At 38.2% G+C, this 18,435-nt stretch overlaps 1 protein-coding gene across 8 annotated transcripts in view; it reads left to right on the top strand.

Annotated features, from left to right (window-relative positions):
• Positions 1–18,435, top strand: part of EP400 (E1A binding protein p400) — a 63,468-nt gene that overhangs the window by 29,961 nt on the left and 15,072 nt on the right. For 6 of the 8 annotated variants that reach the window (XM_084649315.1, XM_084649313.1, XM_084649312.1 and 3 more), the window contains 19 exons: positions 251–487; positions 1,538–1,702; positions 2,785–2,952; positions 5,442–5,536; positions 6,417–6,715; positions 9,182–9,384; positions 9,480–9,649; positions 9,861–10,057; positions 11,298–11,409; positions 12,010–12,153; positions 13,107–13,265; positions 13,521–13,604; positions 14,301–14,435; positions 14,539–14,583; positions 14,674–14,827; positions 15,734–15,975; positions 16,630–16,803; positions 17,040–17,087; positions 18,119–18,255. In XM_084649315.1, the coding sequence (XP_084505441.1) occupies positions 251–487; positions 1,538–1,702; positions 2,785–2,952; positions 5,442–5,536; positions 6,417–6,715; positions 9,182–9,384; positions 9,480–9,649; positions 9,861–10,057; positions 11,298–11,409; positions 12,010–12,153; positions 13,107–13,265; positions 13,521–13,604; positions 14,301–14,435; positions 14,539–14,583; positions 14,674–14,827; positions 15,734–15,975; positions 16,630–16,803; positions 17,040–17,087; positions 18,119–18,255 (2,968 nt within the window). Of the gene's footprint in view, positions 1–250; positions 488–1,537; positions 1,703–2,784; positions 2,957–5,441; positions 5,537–6,416; positions 6,716–9,181; positions 9,385–9,479; positions 9,650–9,860; positions 10,058–11,297; positions 11,410–12,009; positions 12,154–13,106; positions 13,266–13,520; positions 13,605–14,300; positions 14,436–14,538; positions 14,584–14,673; positions 14,828–15,733; positions 15,976–16,629; positions 16,804–17,039; positions 17,088–18,118; positions 18,256–18,435 lie in introns of all 8 variants that reach the window. The other 2 variants (XM_084649311.1, XM_084649310.1) reach the window with 2 other exon arrangements.

Genomic DNA, 18,435 nt, shown 5'->3' with positions numbered 1-18,435 from the left:
TCTTGAGTTTAGGGTTTTACAGGGCTTTTGTGTATATACTTCGTCTTTTTAAGAAATGCTTACCAATGATATACTGTTGTAAAAATAGGATGGCGCGATAGGTACGGGTAGGAACCCCAGTCTGGAAGGAAAAGCCATTCCTTTAGCCATTGTAACACCCTGTTGGAAGGTTTCTTTTTAATGCAGGTTGTTTAAAGCACTGGAGCTAAACCCTCTAACAACTTGCCCAAACAAACCTTATTGATTGCAGCGGCAGCAGCACAGTTTCAGACAACTCAGGCTTCTACCAGTGCTCCAAGACACCAGCCAGCAGCGACCTTCACCACAGCAACTAGCACAGCCCATCCTGTGAAGCAGCGGGGTCAGACCACTGCCCAGGCCTCACAGCTAGGCCAGACCCAGCCACAGGCCCCCTCGCACACCCTCCAACAAAGTGTGCTGCCTCAGAGGCTGGTACTGACCTCTCAGGCCCAGGCACGGTTGCCTAGTAAGTGGCCTCCCCTTTCAAGGTTTCTCCCACCTTTTTACTACAATGAGGTTAAGTTACTAGGCACCCTAAAATGTGTACAGAATCTTTGTTTTTTTTCACTCTTCTGATTAGCCTTGCTCACTACGCTGCTTATGACCAAGGAAAATCAAAAATTGGATAAGAAACAATAGAATTGCTGTGGACATACATTAGTGGTGTCAACTTAATCTCCTATTTCTGCATGTTTCCTCTGCTGGCAAGACTTCCTTCAGACCAAATGTTTTAGCTCTATCCTAATTATTCTTTTCATATTAAACACTAATCCATCTGCTTAAAGACCTCTCTCGCAGAGACAAAAGTCACAACTGTTAGGCAGAGAAAAGCAGTGAGGCTTTGCTTTAAGGTTGTATGTGCCCTGCCTATTAGCATGTATATAGAATACTGAGCACCGATGTATTAATTTTTCTCTCTGGGGTAATGCACTGCCTTTACAAAAGCTAAGTTTCATGCCACCATTTTGTAACTATACTTGACGCTTTTTGCTTGTAAACTTTCTGCATTTAAATCAGAAAAATCTCGATACTTATAATTTTAGAGCTTTCTGGCTTGTCTAAAAGTGCAGCTCACTTAATATAAATCTTGCTTACGCTGCACATTTTAATCTTCAAGCTTTTTAAAATGTGTTTTTTCTCATTTTATTTTGAGTGAATATTTTGTCTCTTCTTTAAGCCTTTCTTAGTGCTCTTGAAAAGGCAGTGGAGATCACTTTAATATGTATACTTATTCTGTTATAAAGTGTCACATGAGTTTTCAGGTAGCTTTTACACTTTTTGCAACTAAAAGAGAATGGATAACTTCTCAAATGTTGATGTTTAATTTTAAATGATCGGTTTTTTCCAGTCTGTCCAACAATCACAGAAAGCAATACCTGCTGAACTTTTATATGACACTTTTGAAGCACTTTATATAATTATGCATGGAAGGCGCTTCAGCACCAGTTTACTAACCAACATTTAGAATTGTTGGGACAGAAGGGCATTCATTAATGTATGTTTCCCTCCTTAACAGGTGGTGAGGTAGTAAAAATTGCCCACCTGGCCTCCATAGCATCAGCACAAGGCAGAATCGCACAGCCAGAGACACCTGTAACACTGCAGTTTCAAGGGAATAAATTTACTTTATCACACAGCCAACTCCGCCAGCTGACGGCAGGGCAGCCTCTGCAGCTGCAAGGTACTCTTCTGTCCAGCTTCAATCAGTGGGTTTTCTAATGCTGATACCCTAGATCATTGGAACGGGGAAGGCTTTCCTCATTGCTGTACTTTAAGCATATTAAAAAAGGAGGTATTTTTTTCCATTGATAATACCATTTGTTGTGTCTTTCCTCTGTGTGTGTGCTGTGAGGGGCAGCAAGGTAGATCTCTCTAGAAAAAATATACACCTGTTGGAGGAAATGTGGTTACAGCATTTTTATAAATTTTATTTGAATATTTCATTCGTGAATATATTCTTATATGTATATCGTGCAAATAGAGTAAAGTAATGCTTTAATTAAAAATTAAATACACAGTCATGTGGAGCAAAATTAAAGTAATCTTTAACCTTGTTTCTGCACCTCTCCATAATAAACTAATGTGTGTCTATTTTAACCCAGCCACTGCCATGGGCAGAGTACATGGCATACGATATTCTTGCTCTGAAACAGCCCCTCTTGGCTCTGGTTATGGAGGTTCTGTGGTTTGTAAACTCCCAGATTCTCGGGAAATTTGCTTAGCTGCAAAAGAAGAGACTTTAATTAGGCCCATGAAATAGATGTAATTGCGGAGGGAAGGTGATGGGCTTTTCCTAGTTTTAAAATGATTTAGCCTATGAGGTTCCTTTCCTAAGTGGGGATATTTCTATATGTAACTTTGAGAAAATGGTTGTCCTCACAGCAGAAAATCTTAAATTTTGAATCCGGTAAGTAAATTAGATGTACAGCAAAATTAAAATTAAAATATTGTATATTTGGGGAAAGAAATTACATAATTGGGAGTAATTTTAAAAACAAATACCTACATAGATTCCGAATACCTTGCTGCCTTTTCCTTCTGGCATGTAAGGAAATGATGTAATTTTAAGAACTTCCTTCAATTAGTTTCAGATTAATAATTCTTGCATTAGATGAACAGTATCTTTACATCCATTCACTTTGAATGAGATATTCCCAGCAGGGTATGCCTTACCTGTTGCGGCAATACACCCTGCCAGAGAAGACGTTTGGTTCTTCTCTCTTTTGCGCTGAGTAATTTTTTTCATTTAACTCACAATTGCAGGAAGTGTTCTTCAAATTGTTTCGGCTCCAGGCCAGCAGTACTTGCGGCCTCAGGGCCCAGTTGTCATGCAGACAGTCTCTCAAGCTGGAACTGTTCAGAATGCTCTTAATGCTTTGGGAAACCAGCACCAAGCAGGTGTGCCAGCTTCTACAGCAGTAACACAGCAAGGTAGGTGCTCTATCGTGACGTTATGTCTCCGGTTTGACATCTACCTAGCAAAATTGCTTTTTATGTATTTCAAGTTGCTTATTAATTGGTACCAGGTAATTGCCATTATTAATTCAGAAACATGCCCTTGCTAACTGATGGAGCTATTTTGTTCTGTTTAAGTGGCAGGGATTGAGTTACCTAAACTGGAAATGAACACAAATCTTTAAACCAAAACAGTCTTAGGTTGGAAGGTGGTATAGCTTAATGTTTCATCCTTCAGCCGTGATACCACGTTTCAGTGCAGTTTCAGTACCACTAATATTGCTAAAGTTCTCCAAGAAAAACAGGTAATTCTCAGGACCGTATATTTCTGAAGTAAAAAGCTTAAACATTCTATTTGTTTAAGATGAGAGAAGAGTCTCCCTGAAACTACTGAGGCTACTTTTATATATTATAAAGGAAAACTAAAGAATGACTTCTGTGATTCATCTTTTAAGCACAGTAAAAAATATTTTGGAAGTATCTATTTTGACTTTCAAGACTTTGCTTTAAATGCTGAATGAATGCCATTATTGCAGATGATGGGAAGCCATAATTGCTTAGTTTGTGTCTGTATATTGCAAACTTGCATGTATGCTGGAAGCTCAGAGTCGCTCGTTTGCTTAATGTAAAAATGTTTCCACAAGAAGATGTCCTCTCTTTGCTTCTTCCAGTTGATTATTCCTCTTAACTGTATAATATATTTGCCACAGATTGTGCTAATTGAGTCTAATTGTTCATTAGTGTATCAATTCAGCCCCGAAATGCAGTGTCATATTGAGTAGCAGGGAGTTAGTACAAACTTTCTACTGAGAGCATTCAGTATTGGTGAGCAGTGTGTGTGCTAAGAAATTATACATCTTCCCTAGAAATCAAGAACAATACTGTGTTCCCACTAGGTGAATGCTATCCTTGATGTATGTAGTTTTATTTGTTACTATTGTGTAATATTCTAGTAGCTGGTTTAGCTGTTTTGGGAAAGAACTTGGAAGCAACTGCATTCATACACCTGCTGCAAGATAAGGCAAAGATGTTATACAAAAGATGTATTAGGTGCATTTTTAATTATATAAATGTTGTGTTTCATTGTATGAATATTGAATTGATATATTTTTGGAAAGAAGATCTAAATTACTATGAGATCCCTAAGATTATGACAGCATCATTTTATCTGGCAGGACACTCTTTTTTTTATTTTTTTAAAAATTGGATAATTATCGAATTGTCAGACTAATACAATAATGTTGCAAATGGCATACACACCAGATCATGAAAGCACCAGGTCTTTGCATAAGCAAAGCAAAACCCAGGCAATGGCATTGCTCAGAAATGTTGATTGTACACTTGCTTAGTCAAATTTCAGAAAGACGAAAACACTCTCACAACTTCTGAACACATTTAGTGTTCCTTTACAGGACAATAATTTTTTGTGGTGCAAAATATGTAGGGAAAGGGAAGGAACACAGACAAGTAATTACATGAATATTGGCAATATATTTACATGTTTGTACCAACGTGCTTCATACAGAGCCAAGTTATTATGGCACAGGTACTTGTTGTGACCTTAGGTTCGCCTTCACATTTAAACATCTCTCTGCTGCTTAAATCCTGCAAAAGCAATACGCTGCAGATACTAGATGGTAAATGTACAAAAAGAATTGCCTGAATATAAAATCCTAACAGTAATACTGTCTCTTTCATGTCGCTCTTCCCTGAACAAATAAATACAGAGGGGAAAAAATACAGAAAAGACTTACCAAAACCATCTTTAAAAAAATAAGATGGTGGAGAATACTTGACAATCCTATAAGGTGAGACTCAAAACTAGGTTTTTTAATCACGATAGAATAATTTGATATACCACACTTATAATCACATGCACTAGTAAGAGAAGATAAATCAAAGTCCTAGTAATAGAGCTGAGGACAAAAATTAAGGTTATTTAGTACAAGCCCAGTCCAGCTGATTGTAAATCAATTTCTCCTCCTCCTCCTCCTCTGTATTATCTTGTAAATTTAACAACTTTTTCCTTCAGATCTGTCCTGTAGACAAATGAGACCTTCTCACTAAAGGAGAAAAGCAGGTTAATTGAGCAAAGCTATAGACAAAAAGCAAAGCCTTTTTTCCCCAAAGAGAACTTTAAATGGACAAAGCTCTTGCAGTATGTATACTGAAGTAGAAGCAAAAACAGGTTAATTTCTGTCAGAAGTGAGAATAACCAGGTTATGCAATTTTTACCTCTGTCACTGGTCCTAATTCAACTTGGCTTGCTAGTATTTAATGGCTGTTCCATGGTCCTTTTGTTCTGCCTTTGGGGCTTTGTTTGTTTTTTAAGCAGTTGGTATGAACATCTGTCAGCTGTTTGAATCCTGACAAGATTGGTACATTGTTAGAATGTTATATCGCCGTAAAGACTGAGAGGTTCTGTACATCATAGATATAAATATAAACACTTGGTTTATCTTTAGTTTGTATTCCAGGTAGAACTGCAGTTACTAACTTAACATCAGGTGACACGGGGCCAACATTAAAACCTGCACCTACCCATGGTGGACAATCACAGGTACTTGTAATTATTTTGCAGTGTAAACAAAACTTCTCAGAATTAATATTGTATCAATTCCAAATAGTATGGGAATAAAATTTACAAACTAAATAAATACAGCTGGAATATATAGCAGTTTTGATTTATAGGGTAGGCAAAACAATTTCTTTCAGTATTTCAGATTTTGTTTAGACTTTTGAATTTAAAACAGGCTAGGAATTATTAATGAAAACGTATTTTGGTAAATAAAGCTCCACAGCAGTGAATGGATTGCTTGCGTATTGGCATACAGGATATTACATAGTAAATAGATCATAAGTATGCAATAATGCACAGAAAGACACAATTTCCTCCAGTTGTGGAAACAATTATGAGAACCATCAAATTCCCTGTGTGTTCTTAACATGGAGGAAGCTTAGAAATAGATGAAATTTTTAAAAGTTGTTGAAAAGGTGAGAAATTTTTAGGATACCCATAAAAATATGGGGAGACAGCAAACTTATGCAACGTTTGAAGAAGCCTTCCACAGGATGAATAGTCAGATGTATCTTAGGAAGTTTATACATTTATTGGAGTGTTCCATATAAATTAACAAAAATTTTTTTATGAAACTATAAGGAAGATGTAAGTTAACAAAAGCAAGGAAATTCAAAGTCATGCTGGAAGTGAGCCTTTTAACTAGAGATGAATTGAATTGTGCTCTTCCAATTGTACATGGAATTTTAATCCTTTAGCAGTTGGACCCAAGTAGCTGTACCACTTGGGCAACTGAATGATATAAAACGTCCTTTATCTCTACTCTGCTGTTTTAATGCTTGCAGCTTCGCTCTAAAGTAACTCATGCTCTTGTCAATCTCGTTATAAGCAGCACATTTTTTGTCACTGTTTCTTGGCAAAGGACTCATTTGAAGAAAAGAACAGGCTTCTGAAGGAGCGCCTTGACCGAATATTCTCTGGCAATGAGCGCCGTTGTTCCAGAGCGCCAGTGTACGGCAGAGACTTGCTGGGACTTTGCTCTTTGATTGGCGAAAGAAAGGTCCCGCAACACTGTGCCACTGGGGAGAACAAATGGAGGTGGTCTGGCTTTGTGAACTGTTGCCTTTCTTTGAGTGCCTCTGAAAGCCGAAGTGATCCACTGCAAGCCCTGATCCTGACATCCGATCAGCGGCAGGAATCCCTAAAGGGTGTTGTTAATAGGTAATTTGTGGATTTCATGATTATGGATTTCTACTAAGATAGTTCTTTTCAAACATCTGTAAAACTGCCTTTTCCTGTTCATAGCTTGTTCATTTTAGGCCATTTAGCATTGCAGTAGCAGACATGCATTACAGTAATCGTTATGTTTTTCTTAATGGCTGAGTGTAGAATCTTTTGTTCTTTATAATTGTCACTGTCTCCTCTATTCCTATATGTCTGCGTGTCTTCTGTGTTTCAATTAAGATATGAGAAGAATTTCTCAACATATGAGCTTTCAGATGGCTCTGTAGCGCAAAATGGGTGCAGTTTTCCTCAAAACCCACAGTGCAAAGGAACGTGTTAGAGAGCGAATTTCAAACTTCTTTTGAATTGCTTACAGTAGGGTTGGTACAGTTGGGGCTGTTTCTTACCAATGTCTGAGCTGCCATTCTTTGGCACAATGGAGGATTGATTTACACATGGACTGTCCACTCTCTTCTTTGGAGAGCAATTGACCCATTGCCACTGCCAGGAAAAATGCTAGTTTCAATCTCCTTTGCATGGAATAAATATGTTTGTTTTTTTTCCTTACGGAAATTCATTCAACTGCCGCTAGCTCATCAATAGGGCCCTACCAAATTCATGGCCATGAAAAATGTGTCACGAACCGTGAAATCTGGCCTTTTGTGTGCTTTTACCATATATGATACAGATTTCACAGAGGAGACCAGCGTTTCTCAAATTGAGGGTCCTGACCCAAAAGAGAGTTGCAGGGGGGTCGCAAGGTTATTTTAGGGGGGGTTGCAGTATTGCCACCCTTCCTTTTGCACTGCGGCCTTCAGAGCAGTGGCTGCTGACTGAGGGCCCAGCTCTGCAGGCAGCAGCAGAGAAGTAAAGGTGGCAATACCCTACCATGCCGTCCTTACTTCTGCACTGCTACTGATGGCAGCCCTGGCTTCAGAGCTGGGCTCCTGGCCAGCAGCCGCCGCTCTCCGGCTGCCCAGCTCTGAAGGCAGCACCACCACCAGCAGCAGCGAAGAAGTAAGGGTAGCAGTACCGCGACCCCCGCACTCCCTACAATAACCTTGCGACACCCCCCTCACTCCCTCAACTCCTTTTTGGGTCAGGATCCCTATAATTGCAACACCATGAAATTTCAGATTTAAATAGCTGAAATTATGAAATTTACTATTTTTAAAATCCTATGACAGTGAAATTGACCAAAATGGACCCTGAATTTGGTAGGGCCCTACTCATGTCATATTGAGTAGAAATTAATATTTAGATTCGTAGACCCTGATCCTGCAAACAGTCTGAGTACTCATGGGAGTAAAGTTCTCAGTCTACAGGCTCAAGGCTTTAATCCTTTATTGTTTTATTGCAGAATATTATTTTGTAGCCATTATCCAGATTGGTCTACAAAAACTAATTAAAACATTTTACTCTGAGACAGCTATAATATTTAGTAAGATACACAAAGAATTGTTTCAGAGTAGCAGCCGTGTTAGTCTGTATCCGCATAAAGAAAAGGAGTACTTGTGGCACCTTAGAGACTAACAAATTTATTTGAACATAAGCTTTCGTGAGCTACAGCTCACTTCATCGGATGCATTCGGTGGAAAATACAGTGGGGAGATGTGTATATATATAGAAAACATGAAACAATGGGTGTTACCATACACACTGTAACGAGAGTGATCACATAAGGTGAGCTATTACTGGCGAGGCGGGGAGGGAGTGGGGGAACCTTTCGTAGTGATAATCAAGGTGGGCCATTTCCAGCAGTTGACCAGAACGTCTGAGGAACGGTGGGGGGGGGGGATAAACCGGTTGGAGAACACTTCAATCTCTTTGGTCACTCGATTACAGACCTAAAAGTTGCAATTCTTCAACAAAAAAACTTCAAAAACAGGCTCCAACAAGAGACTGCTGAATTGGAATTAATTTGCAAACTGGATAAAAGTAATGTAGGCTTGAATAGAGACTGGGAGTGGATGGGTCATTACACAAACTAAAACTATTTCCCCATGTTTATTCCCCCACCCCACCCCTCACTGTTCCTAACACGTTCTTGTTAACTGCTGGAAATGGCCCACCTTGATTATCACTACAAAAGGTTTTTTCCACCCCCGCTCTCCTGCTGGTAATAGCTCACCTTAAGTGATCACTTAAGTGATTACAGTGTGTATGGTAACACCCATTGTTTCATGTTTTCTATGTATATAAATCTCCCCACTGTATTTTCCACTGAATGCATCTGATGAAGTGAGCTCTAGCTCATGAAAGCTTATGCTCAAATAAATTCGTTAGTCTCTAAGGTGCCACAAGTACTCCTTTTCTTTTTACAAAGAATTGTGAGGCTGTCTATATAATGGTGTAAGAATGGGATTACCCTGGGACGCTGAAAGATGATTGCTAGAATTGATCACTTAAAAATGCAGTTTCTTCGCCTCCTGCCTATTGAAATAGTTCTGCTGCATTTTACAGGACTCGCTGTGTGTTACCAGCTGCAGTTGCTGCTCCCCCATGTTTGTATATAGCAAAACCTCCCCCTTCATATAGTCATAAGATGAAAATCTTCAAGCACAATCTTAAGGAGAAGGCAACTCCATATTTACATCAGCTGCACCAGATCACAACTCCACACTTACTACAGTTCCCTGACCTCCGACTGGTGCAGTATGATTCAGGTAAAGGAGAACCTGTATTACACAGATCTGCTTCCTCTGGCAGCAGTTGAATCTTGTGTATAAAGTCTTTATAATCTCTTCTCCCTAAAACATAGGAAAGTTGGAAGCTCTTGCTGTCTTGCTTCAGAAACTGAAAGCCGAGGGTCGCCGTGTGCTGATTTTGTCACAGATGATTCTAATGTTAGATATACTGGAGCTGTTCTTGAACTTCCATTTTCTCACATTTGTCAGAATTGATGAATATGCTAACCATGAACAACGTCAGGTAAGGTCACTTTGTCTGTTAGCACACATATAGTTGTGATATACTTCTAAATTTTAATTTTGAGCATGATACATGAAGAGGAAACCTGCTTTGTCATTTCAAAGTGAATGAGAAATCTAGATTTTGTTCACTTTTCATTCCATCAGAGTGAGTGTAAACTTATTTCAGTATTGGTTTATGGTTCTGCTTACAATTTTTCCCCCCCATCTAGGAACTGATGAAAAGTTTCAACAGAGACAAGCGCATTTTCTGTGCCATTCTTTCCTCTCACAGTCGTTCCACAGGTGTCAATCTTGTGGAGGCAGACACTGTTGTATTCTATGACAATGATTTAAACCCAGTGATGGATGCAAAGGCTCAGGAATGGTGCGACAGAATTGGGAGATGCAAAGACATCCACATATACAGGTGACTGTTAGACAGAGTAGCCTTTTCTATAGCATGCTCTAATTTAAAATTAAAACTTAAAACAGGAAACATTGCTTCTATGTGATTTAAAATTCAGATGGAAAAAAGCTTAATTTTTTAGCTAATTAAGGAAGTCAGACACAATAATAACTAATATTTGTTTGGTGTCTTGTAGCTGTGTTGGTCCCAGGATATATGAGAGACAAGGTCTGTGAAGTAATATCTTTTATTGGACCAACTTCTGTTGGTGGAAGGTGGAAGTTTTTGAGCTTCCCAGAGCTCTTCTTCAGGTCTGGGGAAGGTAGCCAGAGTGTCTGAGCTCAATACATATAGGGACAGATTGTTAAACAGAAGAGGTTCACACATGCTGTAGAAGACCACTTAAAATGAAGTGCCAGCATTTCTGTGACGCTCAAAAGTTTGTCCCTTCCACCAACAGAGGTTGGTCCAGTTAAAGATATTACTTCACATACCTTTCTCTCTAATTAACAATATAGTCTGTCTTAAAAACAATAGATTTTGTGAAACATTTATACTGAAGTCTTCTGTAGTATGGAAAATTCACGTTAACAATCTGCTAAATTGCTCTTGATTTTTCTAGATGAATTACTACCCTTTGGTATGTTAATTTGATCACTAATAGAGAGTTTTATAATGGATGTGTTTGGGTTCCCTTCATGGAAAATGTTACGGTAAGATCGGACTGAGAGGTGAAAAAAATCATAAATAACGATCACAATGTAAGAATGCTCAATGGTAGAAACTCCTAGTATAGATTCTTTCTCTAATGTTTATTATTAAATTATATGTTTCACAAATGCTGTTGTTTTTTATTTGTAAATAATGGCAGTTTTATTAATGATAGCCCACCCTTTGTGATAAATCTAAGACAAAGTAAATACGATGTCAAGGGCTTGTCTAGGATAAAAGGTGTGTCCTTAAATTGCGTTAGCCTAGTATGTTTTAACTAGCATATTTTACAACTATAGTGTATTTTTAACATGTGTTAGCTGGGAGGGGGTGTTGAGGCTTCACCTCAACCAGCTTATGTGTAAATACAACTTGCCCTGTCCACACTAGAGTTTGAAAATATGTTAGTTAAAATGTGCTAGCTAACACTGTTTAAGAATACACATTTTATCCTCCTCTAGACAAGTTCAGCTTTATTGTTCAGGGTATTCTTTGATTTCTGGAAACCATTGTGAGAATGGTATAACAAATTCTCTGTCATTTTTTCTAGGCTTGTAAGTGGTAATTCTGTAGAAGAAAAGCTTCTGAAAAATGGCACTAAGGATTTGATCCGAGAAGTAGCTGCTCAGGGAAATGACTATTCCATGGCCTTTTTAACACAGGTACTTTTATGTTTTTTCATTTTTTTCCCCAAAAGAGATTTCTCATAATTGATATGACTTATTTATCATAAAGCCAGAGGGTTGTAGAAATGTATTTAGATTGGTATTTGAGTTAAGCAATCAGTAATTCTAATATATGTCTAGTTAATACACTGTTGTTAAAAGATATATTTGGGCCACCTAGTGGCCCGATAATATACAATTGTGCTCAAGAGCTGGGTTTGATTTCAGCCTGGTCTTTTACCCATTGATTTAATTCTGTGGAGCTCGAAAGGATAGAAGTGGCAATATATAGCTTTGAAAATGGGGATATAAAGTGCAGGCATGGGAAATGTGAACTGTGGGCCCTTCAGAACTCCCTTACAGTACAATTGGTATACAAAGTACACTTATCCTTCTCTACGCTCCTCTGGCAAAAATGTACTGAAGAAAAAGGAACATCTTTCCAGAAATACTGTCAGAAAAGTTAAAGATTAATTTTTCTCTCTTAACTAAGATCCTACTTATAAGCTCCATTTGCCCCCAAGTTAACTGTGAGTAACATCAGAAATTGAATGAAGAACTGAATGTACTTTTTCTCCTCTCTGCCCTTCCACCAAGCAAACTATCCAGGAGCTGTTTGAGGTTCATTCTCCTATGGAGGATTCTGGTTTTAGAGTGAAAGCAGAGGAGTTTGTGGTACTTTCTCAGGAGCCCTCTCCAGCAGAAACAATCTCACCCAAAGTTGCAAGACCTTTTATAGAGGTAATTGCATAACACATTTGTGTTAATGGGCATCAGAGGACAAGAGGAGAAGGTACAACAGTATGAGTTGAGTCTGAAATGTCTGCCTTAACTTTTTGAATTCTCACTTTTGAATTCCATTGTTTAGCTTTTTTGTATAAAATTTTCTTCTGTTTTAGCAAAGTTTATAAAATATATATAGCTGAGTAGTCCATTGGAGCTGTTTGGTCTCTTTGCTGAATACATACGTAAATATTTATTGAAAAAATTTGCGTCGTGTATGGTCTGTTTTTTTTAAACATATTCAGAATGTAAACAGTGGGATTTCCTTACCTGACCTGTGTGCATGATGTGTATTAACGCTAATGGGAGATGAACACATGCACGAAGAGCAGAAATACCAAAGTACTCCTTTTAATAGCCCTCTGCAAAAGTAATTCTTAATTCTACCTCTGCGCGTGTAGCTTTTTACAATAGTGTGGCTTTTTATTTAACCAATTTCTTCAAGGTACTAGAGCAATTGGTCTACACAATAAATTAATTGCTTGTTGTCCTCTGCGTTTGAAATCAGCTAGTATCTTGAATTATAGGAATAAGAAAGCCTGTTCATTTGTTAATGGTTGAAAGTAATTTTTGGAAATATTTAATTTTTTTAATGCCATTATAGTGTGTGGTGTAGGGAGAGCACATTTAATGGCAAAGTAGACAGGATGTATATTTGTATAGTTTTCATTCAAAATAGTTGATATTGGGTGTGGGTAGAGCTGGTCCACTATGACAGGGCTTAACACTTTTATTGTGAAAGCATGTACTTGTGTTAATTTGTGACTTTATTTACAGTCTTCAGGTTGCTCGAAAGCTGATTGAAGTCCATGAAAATCTTTCCATAGACTTCAGTGGGCTTTGTGTCAACCCTCTTAAGCCTATTTTTGTAATCGTATATTGTATCTTTTAAAACCTACATTTTTTTAAAGGCTCTCAACAGCATTGAACAAGAAGATGAAGAGCCAAACAAACATGTACAAGAAGCAGGAGCAGAATCAAGCATAAAACCTTTAATTTCAGAACTGTCTGAGCCAAAGTACAATGAAGAGCCCTCGCAATTGCAGGAGTTAGTTGCTATTGTGGATCAGGTACCATGACTTTCCATAAACATTTTAGTTCAAAAACTTCAGCTTTCTGCACTCTGACCCTGGAGCAGCTTGGCTTTCTAAAAGTCTGATTCTGCTCCTGTTGAAATCAGTGACAAAACTCTAGCTGACTTTCATGGGGCATTATACCTTAAACAAAGGAGGTTTATTTTAAATGACAGCTTTGGTAATCCCTGTTTGCATTGTAACTTTGTTTATCCTCAACAATAACTGTGTTCTCCTAATGTATTCCCTTAGCTTACTCCAATTGAGAAGTATGCTTTGAATTATTTGGAGCTCTTCCATGTTTCCACTGATGAGAGTAAACCAAGAATAAGTGAGGTAAGGTATCAGTGAATACACATTCTTGTATACTTCTGCAGTACATACAAGCAGAGATACATCTTCACTATGAGTGGAAAACTCCTCCAAAGATATTTGATTTATCCTAGGCACTATTATGAGCCTTGGCACCATAGTATCTGAGCACCTCACAAACAGTATTGAATTTTTCTTCCCAAGACCCCTTAGAGGTAGGCAAGTATTATTCTCATTTTACAAATGGGAAACTAAGGCAGGGACATTCACATGGCCATGGTCCTGCAAACACTCATGTATGTGCATCACATGAAATGTAGGAATAGTCCCATTGACTGCAAAGGGATTGCTTATTTGAGTAATGTTGAGCACATGCATAAATTGCAGGACTGGGGCCCAACTATCTTGCTCAAGGTGACATGGGGTGTCTGACGGAGCCAAGTAATGAACCCCAGATCTGAGCTTATTTATTCACAGGCTAACCCAAATGATCCTTTTAAACATCACTGGGGAGCAGAAAACCACTTATTAAATTTTCGTTAAAGAAATGTTTAACAAAATGCAGGTTATAATGTTTAAATAGTGCTCTACCTGAAAATTAGAAATTTCAAAAGAATATTCCCATTTCCCAAAATGCAAATTGACAATGTCCCTGTCAAGATTTTAGTCCATCGGGTAGTACTCTGTCGAGCTTTATAAATGGACTGAGTTGTCACTTAGGTGGAATTGAAAGCTGCAAAAAAAGCATGGGAATTTTATCACATGAAGGAACTGAAAGAAAAGGAGGAAGAAATGCTTTGGGAAGAAGAGGAGGAGGAACTACTTACCTACACTCGGGAGGATGCATACAACAAGGTAATGACTTAGAGATTATTGTCACTTAATAGCTATTCATTTTTGGTGTTATGCAGTCAGTTCACTGGCATCATTTGAACTGTTGTCTCTCTTTGCTTTATAGGAATATGTCTACGAAGGCCCAGATGGACAAACAGAAATAATGCCAGTAAGTTATTTAGGCTTTAATCTGTTTGAAGAGAAGAAATCTGTAGTTAGTTAATAAAACATAATGACATGTATACTGTGTTTTGTGCAGCTTTGGACTCCCCCTACCCCACCTCAGGATGACAATGACATCTATATCGATTCTGTTATGTGTCTGATGTATGATACCACCCCAATTCCAGAGTCTAAGTTGCCCCCAGTGTACATCAGGAAGGAGCGTAAGCGACACAAAACGGATCCATCTGGTAAATGTTTGGTTCAAAAAAGTTCTGAGACTTATGAGCTGAAGGCAAAATTAAATTTTACATAGTGTCTTCCAATACCTTGTGCCACATAATCGGTGTCCAAAAAAATCAAAGGGTCTGATCATGCAGTTTTTACAGTCAGGTTTGAAGTGTCTGAAAGTTTTGTCTGTTTAATAGCTGCAGAATCAATTTCAAAACAGGATAGTCATGAACTATATAACTTGCCTATTACAGTCTCTCTTGCCACTCGTACATTGGGACTTATTGTTTAAGATTCCTTTTTACTTTGTCTGTCTTCCTTTATACTGTAAACAATTACAATGTCTCATTTCTAAACCTGTTCTTTTAATATAGTAATTGGGCCAAAGTTAATTTGCAATATGCTTAGCTGTTTAAAACTTATCACATTATTTATAATGTGAACAATTACAAAAACTACTGGGCATATTAGACTTAGTTAAACCAGTGATACTCCGACTCAGGCTTGCAAGTCGCAAGTGGCTCTTTAATGTGTCTCCTGCAGCTTTTGCATCAGATGATATTAAAACGCTGTGTGATTTTAATTCTTAACTGGCCAGAATGCTTTTACTATGTTGTTAATTAAGTTATCAACTTGCAATAGGTTATTTACTTATTTGCTGTGACAATAAATATAATATAGTACCATAGTAAATGACCCAATGAATTGGCTCTTTTGGGTAGTGTTGATCTCCGATTTGTCTCCTGCACCACTGAGGTCTGAATATCACTGAGTTAAACGATACTTTTTAATAGGTAGCTGTTGGTTTAACCTACAGTCATTAGTTTTATGCACAGCCAGATAGTCACTACTGATTTTTATGTGTTGCTTGCCATAACAAAATGACCTGTTTTACTGTCTCACTGAAGATGGCATCACTTTTCTAGCTGCAGGTAGAAAGAAGAAGCAGCGCCATGGAGAGGCTGTTATTCCTCCTCGATCACTTTTTGACCGAGCCACTCCAGGGATGTTGAAAATGCGACGAGAGGGCAAAGAACAGAAGAAGAACATACTGTTGAAACAGCAAACGCAGTTTGCAAAGCCTTTGCCAACTCTTGTCAAACCAGCTGCTGAGGCTGGACAGGACAATCCTGAGTGGTTGATTAGTGAAGACTGGGCACTACTGCAGGTAAGATGAATGCTCTCCTTTCCAGTCTCATCATTTTGCTATAATGTAATTATTAATTTCGGAATTGGCTATTTTCTGACTTTATCCCTGCAATGCTATTTCTAGTTTCTAGGGGCTAGACTGGCACTTTGCAGTCTGTTCTGAGTGAGGGGCAGCCCGTAGCTGCACTGCTACAGGAACAGATCAGGGACCAAAACTGTGACTGTCCGTCATAGTTCAGTGCCTGTTTTCCCTTTGCTCCACAAAGGAAGTAAGCTGCACCAGCCCTTTTCCTGGCCCATCTTTCCGTACATGCCAGATCAGTTGTGCTGGCTGAGGCAATAGAAAATGTAGCTGAAATTCTGTACATCTGTGTGGGAGGGAGAAGCTTCCATCAGATGCTTCAGCTTCAGGCAGCTGCTCTTCCACCCCCATGTTGTAACCAATATTGTGGCAAGCTTGTGCGGGGGGGCGGTAAGAGCACCTTATACTCAGTTATTCCTCTGCACAGGAGTGCAGGCTGGTTCTCTAAAAGGGTTTTTTGGGGTTAGCCTGAGAATAAGGTTTCTTTATGATTAAATTAATGGCCTGACAACACATACAGAAAACATTTAGCTTAGAAGTTTGTAGTGATTTTATTTGTCACCCTGAATTTTGCACCTTTTGATTTTCCAGGCAGTGAAGCAATTACTGGAACTTCCTTTAAACCTTGCTGTCATGTCACCGGCGCACACACCCAATTGGGATCTCGTTAGTGACGTTGTTAACTCATGTAGCCGAGTCTATCGCTCACCAAAACAATGCCGAAACCGATATGAAAATGTCATTATTCCAAGAGAAGAAGGAAAAGTGAGTTGAAGTTGAATGGTGCATCCTTTTGAATTTCAGTTTGTAGTGTTCTTTTTCTGAACTCTGTAAACATGGTTTTCTTATATATTTCAATTTATATATAACTGAATAACTTTTAAAAGTATGTAAGAGTATCCTTATTTGAATTTTCACTTATTTTGTGATTTACTTTGAAAAGAAAAAGCACCTGAACAAAATCTGCCACAAGAGATCTAACTTTCCTTCTTGTTTTACAGCTAATGTATGAAGCTAATCCTAAAAAGAAGACAAAAAGCATTTATAAGGTGTGTATTGGTATTCTTTCCAAATCAAATCTAGACCCTGTGGTATTTAAGATTGGTAGAGGTGGGCAAATGATTCCTTGAAGATCTATTGAGTATTTCTTGAATCGTGAAACAGCAGTTAAAATTCTGACTCTCTTTTTGCTTGTTGGTACGGTAGATTGACACCAGATTTCAGCACCTATAATTAGTAGCTAAATTTGTAATTCACACACACAGTTCCGTTGTTTCAGCTTAATCACTAGTGAGTATTTGTCCACTTCACAAAAACACCGCATAGTTCATCATGATTATTATCATAGTACTTAACATTTATACTAGCACGTTTCATATAAAAATTTAAGTGATTTAGAACTAATGAATTAATCTTTAAAACACCCTTGCGTGGTATAGTATTATCCCCATTTTACAGATGAAGAAACTGAGTCACATAGCTAAGTGACTTTCTCCAAGCCACACAGCAAGTTACATGACAGAACTGGGAGTAGATCCAGAAGTTCTGCCTTTGGTCCCATTCTCTGACTAGTAGTCAGGCTCATCTCTCATTTGCCGTTGCTGCTCAGGAGAAGCCAAGTTCTAGAAGTAAAAATGGTGCTGGAGAGTAACATAGCTTTGTTAGGAGAGCTGTGCTGTGGTAATTTTACAGTGCTTGTATGCGATATGCATAACATAACTATAAACAAATAGCCAGTGGGCTGTCACTTCACATACACTCTCAAAATCTAAACTAAAACAAAGAGTATCTTTCAAATTAGAATTTGCCATTCTGTGTATCTATAGAGTGGAGATTCCAGATACAGTGTGACCTTGGGATCTGCTCTTTTTTTTTTCTTTTTTTGTATTTGCGTTATGTAGTTCGCATAGAGTTGTGTGACAGCAAATTATAAGTAATGCTAGGCAGAAATCAGTCTGTAATCGATTAAGCTGGACTGTGTGTTTTTAAGGAATCTACATTCATTAGGTATTTGTGCATAAACAAGTGTCATTTTAGGTTTTTTTAAATGTAAAGGTTTTTTGTGTGTGTTTATTTTTAGACCAAAAATAGTCGTCCGCTTCGTACCAATCAGATCTATGCCCAAGATGAAGGTGCAACCCACACCCAGCTTTATACTAATCATTTTGAGATGATGAAAATGATTGCAGGAAAGAGAAGTCCACCAATCAAACCCCTGTAAGTAAGCTAAATGAGGATATTTCCTATTTCAGTATATACTAAAGGTGCCCCCAGCCTTTTAAACATAATTATATTCTCAACCACTCTCCTAGCAAAAGACCGTTTTACTTTCTCATGTTTGTGATGCAAACATGCTTTTCTGCTTAGCTGTTTGTCTCTCTGTTCTTGAACTCTTCC

The sequence above is a fragment of the Lepidochelys olivacea genome (assembly GCF_965140295.1).
Source record: "Lepidochelys olivacea isolate rLepOli2 genome assembly, chromosome: 15".
Taxonomy (NCBI): domain Eukaryota; kingdom Metazoa; phylum Chordata; order Testudines; family Cheloniidae; genus Lepidochelys; species Lepidochelys olivacea.
Note: the sequence above shows the minus strand (reverse complement) of the source record. Positions and strands in the feature narration are given on the sequence as shown.